Source organism: Argiope bruennichi, chromosome 11, assembly GCF_947563725.1.
Source record: "Argiope bruennichi chromosome 11, qqArgBrue1.1, whole genome shotgun sequence".
Classification (NCBI taxonomy): domain Eukaryota; kingdom Metazoa; phylum Arthropoda; class Arachnida; order Araneae; family Araneidae; genus Argiope; species Argiope bruennichi.
The window spans coordinates 7,017,255-7,030,208 of NC_079161.1; the positions used below are offsets into that span (position 1 = coordinate 7,017,255).

The 12,954-nt window shown below is 29.2% G+C and overlaps 1 protein-coding gene and 1 long non-coding RNA gene across 4 annotated transcripts in view; one reads left to right on the top strand and one right to left on the bottom strand.

The window, feature by feature from the left end:
* Positions 1-835: 835 nt before the first annotated feature.
* On the top strand, positions 836-6,474 carry LOC129957061 (uncharacterized). The gene is made up of 3 exons (XR_008782728.1): positions 836-1,123; positions 6,055-6,109; positions 6,372-6,474. It is a non-coding gene; the product is annotated as an uncharacterized LOC129957061 (long non-coding RNA).
* The window catches only part of LOC129957060 (DNA (cytosine-5)-methyltransferase PliMCI-like), a 73,036-nt gene continuing 62,796 nt past the window's right edge, over positions 2,715-12,954 (bottom strand). For all 3 annotated transcript variants that reach the window (XM_056069196.1, XM_056069197.1, XM_056069195.1), the window contains exons 27-33: positions 10,962-11,114; positions 10,179-10,290; positions 8,805-8,954; positions 7,216-7,382; positions 6,385-6,625; positions 3,561-3,677; positions 2,715-2,925 (exon numbers count right to left, since the gene is read on the bottom strand). In XM_056069196.1, the coding sequence (XP_055925171.1) occupies positions 2,812-2,925; positions 3,561-3,677; positions 6,385-6,625; positions 7,216-7,382; positions 8,805-8,954; positions 10,179-10,290; positions 10,962-11,114 (1,054 nt within the window). In that variant the 3' untranslated portion in view covers positions 2,715-2,811. The remainder of the gene's footprint in view (positions 2,926-3,560; positions 3,678-6,384; positions 6,626-7,215; positions 7,383-8,804; positions 8,955-10,178; positions 10,291-10,961; positions 11,115-12,954) is intronic.

Sequence of the window (12,954 nt, forward strand, 5' to 3'; positions counted from 1 at the left end):
TGGGAAAAAGAATATAGCAACATAACAATATGGAAAAGATTTCAATTTTGAATCAAGAAACAGAGTATATCAAAAAGTGTTAAATCATGACTCAGAGATAAAGCATTTATCTTGGAAAAAGTCTGCCTAATGTGGAGTGTGACCACAGTGCAGTGCTATGCGAACTTCACAACATGAGTGTGTCAATAAATGTTTGTGGCAACAAAGTCCATTTTTCAAAAAGCGCGGCTTTTAACTCCTGGAGGGTCTTGGTGGTGGTGGGGTATGCTGCGCAATGGTCTCTTGTTAGACCATTTCACACATATTCAATAGGATTGTGATCCAGTGATCTCGAAGGCCCAATCCATAAGGCGAATATCCTCTTCTTTCAGAAAATCATCAACAATCTAAACTTATGTGGCCGCACGTTATCGTCCATAAAAATTCTGAGGGACAATAGCAGCTCGGAACATCCTCACTTAGGCTTCAAGGACTTAATCTCTATAGCAATGTTCGGTGACAGTACCTGCATCAAAGATGTGCAGTAGTGTAAGATTACGAACATTATGCTGCCCTAGACAAGGCTTTCTCAGCCATTAAGTCGGTCTATTTCTTTTACATAGTAGGGATAATAGCGAGCTCCTCGTTCTCTCCAAACAAAAATCCGACAAGAATCATTCTGTGTGTTGAATCTTGATTCATCATTGAAAGGAAAGTGCCCTCATTGTTGTAGAGTCCAAGACTTGTGTTCGGCTCTGCAACAACCAGGCTTTGCTGTTGGATGCAGTCAAAGGGACACATACTACTAGACGCCGAGCACAAAAGACCCTCTCAGCTAGACGTTCACATACTGTTTACCTGGAAATTCTTATTTCAGACGCAGCAGCGAGGTGATGAACAAACTGAGGAGGCGTTGTCAGTCTATACTTAATGCCAAGTAGCGATCCTGCGCAGGTGTCGTTGCTCTGTGGAGGCCTCCCGCAATTACTTGTTTGGAATGTAATCCATTAGCTGGATCCCACTTTCGTTGCCACTAATATCCTCAAACCACCTCTGCTTGAAATTGGATACAAGTCCTGCCAATGGCTCTTCATCTCAAGGAATCATCTAAACGATTATGAGAATTTATTTTCACAGCAAAAAGGTTGATTTTGCTTTGTTTTAATGGAAAATTCACAAGACTTTCGGCAAAAATTCCAGTAGTTCTTCGAAAACTAAAGCTAAACAACTTCTTTTTCTAAACCGAAAATTGCAATTGTATCACCCATTTATGAAAATGCATAAATACAGATTCTATTAATTTTACTGGTAGCAATTTATAATTATTTTGAAAAACATGCTTGTGATTTGTCCTTAAATTTTAGACATGAATGTTTATAACATTTTGTGAAAATAGACTATGCTGTAAGAAAAGGGGATTATTTCCTGTCAAATAATATATATATATATTTATTTTTATATATATATTTATATTTTAATCTCTGCTAATTTTCTAAAGTTTAAGGATGGTATTTTATACCTTGAAGCTCAACTCTTATTAATGCTCATGATATCTCTCAATTAATTCTGCTGATTCAAGTAGTTCTGTGGCAGATTCATGACAGCAAAAGGAGGGCACAGGGAAAAATTAAAATAATTTTACTGGTATTAACTTTATAAAATAGATAATTTAATGAAGAAAGCACAATGACAGATAATGCTTTCCTCAAATTCAATTTTTCCTCAAATTATTTATGATTCATAAAATATACTCGGTTGACAAATAGACAATAAAAGTTGAAGCCAGAAATCTAATTTTAATCTTTCTCGGTTCTTAATTCCAAAATCAAATGTGTAAACGTATTTGCTCCATTTGCAAACTTACTGAATGCTTTATCAAACACTAGGCTGTGCACATTAAGATAAGCATGAAATTTAAATAAAACTGCATAAACATATAGAGTAATGCTAAATGAAATTAAGTAAGACTTATAGGAGAGCTTTTCAGCAATCTTGTTATTAGCAATTTTTTCTCTTGAGAACATTTCTCAGAAAAAGTTTGACATTTCAAGAGATAACACACTCTTTAAATATCACTACAACTAAGCAATGAGAATGAAAGACATAATAGTATTATCCCCTTTACTGGACCTGTTTAAGATTCCTCGGTAGTTATAGAGGTGATTCTACTTTCTTCTCTTACCTTTAAATTACATAGAGAGACAAGATTGGCGACTGGCAATCTTGCACATCAACGCCCTTTTTTTCATTGGTGGAATACTCAAAGTAAAACCAAGTCACAAATTAATTTTCTGTTCTCTTCTAAAAATTATTGTGGACAAATTTTGCTTATTTTTTAAGGACTCAATGAAAAGCCAAGTGCTTTTCAGGAGCCTTGAATACAACAAAATAGGCTTCAGAGTTTTCAAGGACAATGAAAACCCTATTCCGAGTTATAAAAATGAAACTTACTTAATGATAAATATTTTATTTGAATGGTCAGAATTTGTATAACAAAGAATAAAATTTTCCTTTTGATCTCAGAATAAAATATCATTGCATGCTCAATTCAATCCATGAACACATATCCCTATTTTTATTTTACTTAACTAAAAAGTATATATATAAAAAAATTCATAGAATAAAATCATTATATTATTAGAAAATGACAACTGCATCACATTGTTGTAAAAACTTTATTTAAAATATGCATTTAAAAAATGGTTTTTTTACAAATATAAAATGAAAAACTGCATCAGTAAAATGATATTAAAATTATTTGTAAATCATTAGACAAAATATACAAAATATCTAAAAGTCTTTTTGCATAGAACATACAATATAATATTTGATTTAAGCAAAAAGTTGGAAAATGCCTTTTTCAGTCTTTTGTTCCTTGTATGCTAGGCACTTTTTTATTTCTAAACCAATAGCTTCAGCTAAAGGAGGAGGAACAGCATTGCCCACCTGCAAAAGATTAAACAAATTCATGAAACAAACAAAAACATCAGCAAAATAAATAAGCATATTTTGTATATCTCAAAATTCATCTGACTAAAAATATTCCTTTGATGATCTCTAGTAAGAAATTATCAAATTATATACTAATTATTTGATACTATCAAAATATATGCAAATTATTCTTTTCAGTAATAAAATATTTATTAAAAACAGCTACCATTCAAAATCTAATAATTTTTGAAAAATTGTGAATGCAATGTAAGCATTTAGCACAGTCTATGGTTGGGTACATATCTGCTTTATTCCAACACAAGTAGATTGAAAAGACATATTTCCAAATAAATGAAATAAAATGTTGAAGAAATAAATTGTCATCAATGAAACTGCAATCTAAATTTGTTTTGCATCATACAATATATATATATTTTATTGAGCGGATTATTTATTTTTTATAAGATTTAATATTAAAAGAAAAATTATTTATGTTAGAGAAAAAGTTGGTAACATAAACAGCAAATACAATGCATTATATTTCTAAAAACCAGTTTCTTTAAATTTTAAAATTTATATTATCCATGTAATTATTAGAAAACACCTTTGAAAACAAAAATGTTTTACTATCATACAGCAGCAAAGTTTACCTGTCGATGTCTGTCTAGAATTGTTCCAAAAAATCTGTATGAATCAGGGAAACCTTGCGATCGAGCACACTCTCGAACACTCACCAATCGATGCTGCTCAGGATGAAGTACACGACCCTGAAACATTTAGCGAGGTATTTTAGCTTATTTTACAAATTTTAAATCTCTGCCAAATTTTTGATAGTAAATTTAATATCAATTTTTAAGAATGACATCAGGGAAAGTGATTACAAATATTAGTAATATTCTCACTCTAATAATACCATAATATTCCAATGTGTTAAAAAAATTTTTTGGATTTAAAGACATAGCAATATAATACATCATCACACCTTAATCTAAAATAACTATTACATTATTTAGTTTATATGTGCAAGAGATTATTATTTACACCCCTTAATTTTAAAAAGAAAAATTCCTAATTTAATTTATGATTTGTAGTGACCTTTAGTTTTCTTACATTTCATTGAAATTGCTGAAGTAGCAAATTCTGTAGCTGCATATTTCAAACAAGGGAGTTTCCAATTTCTGAACTGCATAAAAGCAATAAGCACATTTCTCATGAGTATTCCATGTTGAAAGATCAGTTTGGATTCAAGCTACTGATAAACAATTTACCTTCACAATTATCTCAAACAGGGTTGCCACTCAAATTTGTAAAAAGAATTCCCTGAGTTTCTCCTGTATGTATATGCAATAAAAGAAGATATGCTTTAACAGCACTTACGTGCTAGCAATAATGGAATAACAATACAGAATAGTTTTAATGAGTAGAAAAGGCAAGATTCTTTAATAAATATAAGATGAAGTTTTTTAAACATTAAAATTTTTGAACATGCTTTCAAATGTCTTTTATAGAATTCTTCTCAAATATAAAACACTCTTCTAAAAAACTTTTTTTTTTTTAGTTTCAATAGTTTCACTGGTAATCTCACAACTTTTAGTCATTATTCCAATATCATTATCTTTTTCTTAGCTTTATATTTTTAGGATCATCGAGCTCTATCAAAAATAAGCTTAATATTTTTGCTACTTCGATCATGCTTCTTTTAACGTATTTTTTACTACTGTTCAACAAGAATGATAAAACGTTGTTGAAAAAATGTACAACAACAAAGGATTTAAAGTACTTTTTTTTTGGGGGGGGATATTTCACTATCAGTGAACATATGTGAAAACGTTTCTGATTGAATGCCTTACCAACTAATCAGATATGACGAATTCTTTCTTTGAGGGACAAATTGAATATCAGTTTATTACCCTGTTAACAGGTTCAAGGACGAATGTAGTGCAACAAATTTTAATGCCTACAATAGTTATGTTTTAGATTATTGTTCTTAAACTAAAAAGCTCAAAAATTGGCTTATTTTCAAATTTTCGAACTTAACATGTCATCTTCTCCTGAATCCCTTTCAGTCCAATATCAATAATAACTATTTTTAACTGGCATATAATTTTGAATACTTTCCTCTTTTGATATGACTAGTAAATGCTTGCCTTCCCATATTACTTAAGCATATAAGCTTCTTACAAAACAATCAGTATACTACAAACATATTTTGCGGAATTTCTCTAACCAATTCTTCGAAATCAGGATTCATATTTTTATTCGTCAAATAGTATTAAATACAGATTTTAAGCAGCCCATTATTAAAAAAAAATTCTCTAATTTACTCTGTTTAAACTCAAAATTTCTCAGAAAACAACCATTCAATAGACTCACGTGTAAGTGACTAAACACCACCACGATGATTCAACAGATTCTAATGTTGCTATTCCCGCCAATGAAATTTATTCTCTCATGCAGTTATAGCAGTCTCACACATCCTCAACTGTGATAATCCGGGACTCTCATAAAAATGGAACTGTCTTTGAAATCGAAATTATACTGTCTATACAAAAAGGGGAGAGGGAGAACAAGTAGAAAAGATGCGAGTTTCAATGATTACACACTTATTTCATTTGTGCTGTGTCATTTTTACATTTTTCTTGATATTGCTACGATGTTTAATCCTGCAATATTCACAGATCAGCATTTTTTAAATGGAATAAAAAAAGAAAGTAAAAGACTTAAAATTCCCTGCATTTCCCTATTTTTACGAAAATTTCCGCATTTCCCAGTTTTTAAAAAAAAATGATTTTCAAATACCTTATATTTTTCTGGTTTCTCCGGGTGCTGTGGTAACCCTGTCAATGAAATTTTCTGGCAAATTATAAAATATGAAAAAAAAAAAAAAAAAAAAAAAAAAAAAAAAGAGCCTTCTAACTGATTTTTTTTTTTTTTTACATGCTTTATAAATAGTTTCAATGCATTTGGATAAAACAGCCTATGACATAAATAGATGAAACTAAAAAATAATTTTAATGATAATGATGCATTAAAACCACTTTATTTATGAAGGCAAATTTATTGCTCATTTATTTGAATTCATATTGTTATAAGAATATTTTTCACTTCTTCCAAATAATTTTCACACCTTACTCTCTTTTATAGGCATCCATAGCCAAAGTCTTCAAACAAAGAAGTGACATAAAATTTATAATTAAATGTGAGTATGTAAAAAATATCCTCCCTAATTTCTCAAAATTTTGGGAGAGCAACAAATCAAAGCAAAATGTAATAACAGCTATTTTATTTGGTATCTCTAGAGTATGTTTTATAAATAATTAACAATGGCATAACATATATCAGCAAATCTATCATTAAGATTTGAAAAGGAAAGAATCCATTGAAAACCATCAATTTAATACTATCATTGATTAATAATATATATGTAATTACTACACCATTGCTTCATTTCATTCAATAAGGACATTTATCTACCTGTTTCCCCATGGGCTCTGGGTTTGTGATAGTTGTTGAGAAGAAGCCGTCCCACTCGAGCCGGCCGTACAGCCCACTCCAATTGTTGTGTCTGTTTCCAGTGTGAGGAAGACACCAAGGAATGAGGGTGTTAAATTGACGATCTGCCGGATCACAGGGTTTTCCACTGGCACATGCACAAACACCTCGTAAAGCACCATTGCTTGCCTTCCCGTTCTTCAAGTCATGATGAGTGTATTTTCTAGGGATAAAAATAAATAGTTAGCTAGATAATTTGTTCTTTATTTGGCAACAAATTTGTATCGCATCCAAAACTTTTGAATAATACAAGGAAAAATCAGACAAGATAGAAGTAAAATATATTAAAACTCCAAACTAATCATTAGATTTCAAAAAACAATTTACAACAAAAATGAGCATTAGCTTGAAATTTGAAAGAGGAAATGTTCATTCTTGGGAAAAAAATAAGTCAGTTAAAATGAATTTAGCTTATTTCTTATAAAAAATTTCGATCTTGCATCAGAATCAAATCATTTCAGAGAAATATAAATGCTCAGTGAAGACCTGAAGTCATGATAAATATTATTCTTGTGAAATTAAATAGAAATTACCTCTTTTTTTGGCACAAAACGTTTACTGCAATGCAAAATTTGGAATAAAAAAAATTAGTAATTAATGATCAGTTAAAAATAAGTTTAATTAAAGCAAGTTGTTTCATAAATTTTACACATGACTTTTTTCAATGCTGTATTGATTTAGAAATTCCGGTTTTATTTTAAGCTTTGAAATTTTGTAATATAATTCATGATCTAGTTTTCATTAGAAACTTACAATAATTTAGTATAAGTTCCATCATTCAGCCTGACAACTATATTAGGCAAATCTCTCCAGTCTGCCCCAGGCTGTGTGGGGATGTGTTGCATGCGTGCTTCTACAAGTGGGCTCATCTCTTTGCAAATGTGATCCCTCAGCACAGGATCATACATCACTCCTCGAAGCTGGGAAAAAAAGAAAGTCAATATTAACAGAGAATCAATTAAAAATGTCATTGAAATGCACAAATGTAGTTCTTTAAGAACTGTAAAAGTTACACATTTCATGAGCTGTAATGGTTTATATTTTTGGAGCAGTTTGGCTTTCAGCTTCAATTCACTTAAGAGTAATTAAATAAATAAATAATAACTAATGTTATTTAATAGATGATAAATAAATAAAACAAAAGAATATAACAACAGTAGATATCAAAATTAAAATTCCGTTAATGTTTTTTTTTTTTTTTTACATAGGCTTGGTCTTGTATATAAATATTATTATCTTGAAAAATTTCAGATGATTTTAGAAGTATAATCAGACAATTCTAAAAATGAACTGCAGCACAATCACATGAAAACCTCTATTAAATTTTAAGACTGATAAGTGTGCCAAAAGGTATGATTGAAGTATTAGAAAATAAAACTTTATAATTCTGTTAAATAATTTTGCAACATTGAATATTCTTGTTCAACAATTCATCAGAATAAAAATACACTATTTTTTCTGATATATGGATGATTGTCAAAATATTCAATTCAACAATGGCATAAAAAATATGTTTTTTAAAAAAAAAAGAAACACTAAGAAAATGTTTGTTAGTTAATAGAATATATATAGCAAATATATATTTATAAATCTCGAGAATGCAGAAAAAAAAAATACAATTAACTAGTGCATCGCATAATTAATCTGTTGACATGAGCACATAGCTTAAGCTGCAACATCATCTTGATGAAAGGATCATCACAGATATATAAGTAAATTTATTAGGGAAAATAAATCTTCTAATTTAACAACTTAGTTGCAGTCTATATGTTTTATGAAGACAAGTTAATCAATAAGAAACTTAAGTTCATTATCATTTTCTAAGTTTACCTACAATTGTAAAATTTTTTTAGGCATTTGCGTTTTCCTATTGCAGGTTTCAATGAGAAACACATTTGCAATCTGATTCCTATTGGAACAGTAACATGGCATAGAAATTTTACTATAATTAGATAACAGGAAATTCAAAACATACATTCAATTACAAAATGCATAGATCAATCATAGATTATATCTATAAAGATATGTTTTTTATAAGCTACAAGATACATATATTACTGGATTTCATGTAAAAAGTCAAAGTGGTGTGTGCATTTACTGCTTTACAAAAATAATATTGTAATATTTCAAAAACTACTTAATAGAAATCTACACTAATCTACTTGTTTAAACAAGTATTAAAAGAAGCATCTTAAATGATCGAGAAAGATAAAATGTAGGCAAATAAATCTGAAACTTTAATTGTAAGACTGAAAATTCATTAATATGAGAACACATATATACACCCACATGATTGAACATTTAAAATATTATGTTTTTATGCTGCATTCATAAAAAGTTACCTTTTTTTGAAAGTGACTCAGTGCTTCTCCTGAATAGGAGATTTCCTCAGCCTTTGCTCCATTCTTTATTTGAGGCAAATCTGACAATGCATCTCTGACTGTTATAGTGCGATAGGGTGCAGATGTTGTCCATTTGATGTTTGACTGAAACTGAAAATATAAAAACATGTGAAGTTACAAGAAGCTGTTTTACCAAATAATGAATTATTCTAAGAAATAAAATTATAATAGAAGAAGTCAATGAATGCATCATTATTCATGCTATTTCAACATTTGCTTTTTTTTTTCTATTATTTTTTTTAAAAAGTTAGTTTTCCCCATTCTTCTTAAAATTTCCATAATTTTACAAAACAAGTCACTTTTTAAAATTAATGGTAAAATTCCAACCACAGACATAACTTGTAAATGATTTTCAAATATAACAACACAGTGATCCAGAAAAGCATTAAAAAAAATCATTACATCATTAAATTGCAAATAACAGTACAGAAATTTTCTTTTAAAGGAATAAAACTGAATTTAAGTAAGAAATATTTCCAGAAACTATTGAGGATAGAAATACAAAGATACAATTAATTTATTTAAAAACACATTTTATTAATTTTCTAAATCTTTTCAATTTTTGAAACTTTTAACTGTTTTTTTTTATTTTTTTATCCTGAGATCTATTGCTTTGTAAACTCTTCACCAAGTAACATCATTGGTAGGGAAAAAATGTTTAAAAGATAATCAAGCTAAAGAAATATTAAAAAATTACAAACATGAAAAGTTTTAAAAATATTGAAATTAAATTAATTAACCTTAAAGAAAAATAATAAAGACTCTATAATCTAATAAAAATTGCTTTTTAAGTTAGTATGAGCAACCAGTAGAATAAATTTTTTCATATGCAGAATATTTTACAAAAGCAGAATCATTCACATGGGCTTTATATATATAAAACTTCTAATTAATTTTCCATTTTTATCAGCCAATATTACTTTATTCTTTCTTATTTTCTAATCCAGATCCCACTTTTATATCTAATAACTCTAATGCGCATTTTAAATATTGACGACTATTATAGTTTTCAAGGTATAAGAGGGATAAATGCTTAAGAGGAACAAATTTTTTCTCTTATGTAAAGATAAAAAATGTGATTATCTTTTTATCTCACTTTTTTTTTTTTTTTAAATCTTCTCACATTGAGAGTGAATAGATTTTTTTACCTGCGTCTGTACATAGATCTATAAATGTTATACCTATAAGTAATGCTTAAACATTTTTGATATTCTGATACAGAATTGTAATAGTTAATCTGTTTTTCTTTAACAAAGAATATATCAACTATAGTAAAGGGGGGGGGGAGGTTTGAATGCACATTTCAAAACATACTTTTTTCTCATCAACTGCTACAGTCAACTGACAGGCACGAGGTGAAAATACATGGGTTGGTTCAGGATAAACAGGCAACATTTCACCAGGAGCTGCTGCCAGAATAATGGCCCTGAAAGAAAATTATAACAATAAATTGTCAGATTTAGTTTACACATCACGTAATCTTCTCACCTTTTTTTAAAGCAGTTCTTAGAAAGAGAAAAGGCAATAAGCAAGCAAAGAAATAAATTGGAAAATAAATAATTAAAAATAAGGTAAGTCAATTTTAAAGCTATAATAACAAAAATCCATTCAGAACAAGACGTGTAAGCAATTTTAGAAGAGGAGGATAGGACCAATATAATTTATTATAAAGTTAAATAAAAACTCAAAATGTATTGTTCAAAAAATTCTTTAATACTAATATAATGAATGCAACAGCAAAGCATTTCTAAAAATCCTCAAAATCTAATTTAAATCAAACAGTATAGATCATATTATTTATTAAAAATCTGTCACTTGCTGAAAAGAACAACTGGAGAATGATAATTTGATTAACTTAACACTGATAAGGGTATTCAGTTTACAAAACAGTAAAAAAGTGGTTTTGAATTTGACTCATTCAATAATTAAAAAACTACCATCAAAAGTGTTAAATACTATTTATCCTGTATGCATATTTTGGAAAATTTTCTACTTAATAATTAGCATATTATATGTATACATAAAAAAAGCCCTGTGAGACATTTTGTAACACATAAACATTAACATAATACCAATAATCAAATTTCACGAGCATACCTCCTACGGGTCTGTGGGACACCATAACTTCCAGCCTGCATCACAGCAAATGTGCATTGATAGCCCATTCGTATAAGGCACCGTAGAGTCAATTTCAGAATCATGCTTCTTTTAAAAGATACAAAATTTCGAACATTTTCTAGTAAGAAAAATCTGTTGGAAAGAAAATAATTATTCCATAAATATAAAATGCTCATGATTTTGGAATTAAAATGAAATATGTATATATTTTCTTTTCATTTACAGAAGGGCTATGCATTTAGGCTATCAACTGAATTTATTTCATAAACTTCATTTAACCTTTATACAGTTAAATTTGTGCATGAAGTGTCATTAGTTATCATATTAATAACCAAATAGATTTGAAACTTGCAATGTGATTATTTAGTCGTCATTCTTCAGATGTGTACTCAAATTTATAGGGGAAGGGGAAAGCACACCTTAAGAGAAAAAGTAAGAACTCGCAAAATCTTTTGATAATGTTGATGATTTTCTTCCCTTCACAGGATTTAAGTAATATACAGGAGAGAAATTTAATACATATCCATTTGTCATGACTAGAATATATATACTCATTAAATTTGTTATAGGAAAACATTTCTACAAGTAAAAAAATAAGCTGTGAGGGGCAACCACTTAGGTAATGAGATTTTGAAGCACAAAATCAAAAATTTCATTTACCGTAATTTTGCACGTATAGTCCGCAGACATGATTTTATATAAAAAAAATTTCAAAAATCGTCAGATAGTCCGCGGACTATACGTCCGAAATTACGTTATTTTAATACAGTAATATTAATGTATTTTAGAAACAAAGAACTAAGTATAAATAGAAAAAAAGTACTTACTTACTAATATACCTTCAGAAATAAAACGCTAAATACAAATAAAAAACAGTGCTTACTAATTAATCATATATTAATTAATCACACATTCTACTACATTAACGAAAACTTTCAAAGTCCGATTCATTGGTATCAGAATTAAACAGTTCTAATATATTTTCGAGAAGAGTGCCCGAAAGTTCATTTTCAGCATCACTATCTTCACTGTCAGTGATTTCCTCACTTTCACTAACAATCCCGGCTTTTATATAATCCCGGTTGACACTTTAACACTTTTCCAGGATTTATCGACCCATTCGGCAACTTCAGTGTATGAAGCGCATCTCACATTTTCTCCTTTTGTGAAAGTATGTAAACCTTCCGACATCCAGTTCTCCCAGCAAGCACGTACATGGGACTTGAAACTTGTGTTCACGCTAATATCCAGAGGTTGCAGGATTTTTGTTAAACCTCCTGGAATAACGCTAAGTTCAGCACCGAAGTTTTTTTTTTAGCTTCCACATTTATGCTGTCTTTTATGTGTGCCCTCATGGAATCCATAATTAGTATGCTCTATGGTTTACTATCGATACAATACATACGAATGTTTTCTTGGAATCTCGCGCTTTTTTTATATTTGATCATCGGCAGTTCACGACAGCGTGTTTTTTAAACTTCAACAATTTTAACCGTGAACAACCAGCGCATTATCCGCAGCTTCAAAAATTCGCATTTTAAACACAGATAGTCCGCGGACTACATGCGCGAAATTACGGTACTTTTATACATAAATTTATCATTTAAAAACAATTTGAAGCAAGTTTGACTGTTAAAATTGCATTTTTAAATATTTACTTTTTCTTTTTACATAAGAATCAATGAAAAAAAATATATTAAAGAAAATTATTCTCATTACTAAATTTCTACATTTACAATTTAGTATTGTAGAAATCATAAACAGCATATCCAATATTCCAGACTATTGAGAAATGAATTAAATTCTTAGTAGAAAACAGTAATATAAGAGAAAACATAAAACTACAAGCAATTGCACACAATATCAAATACTTGATTACACACAAATAAACTTTAAATAAAATGTAAGCAATTTAAAGGCTTTTTTCTACAATGAAAAGAAAAAGTAAGCACTTCAGGACACTATGCAACCA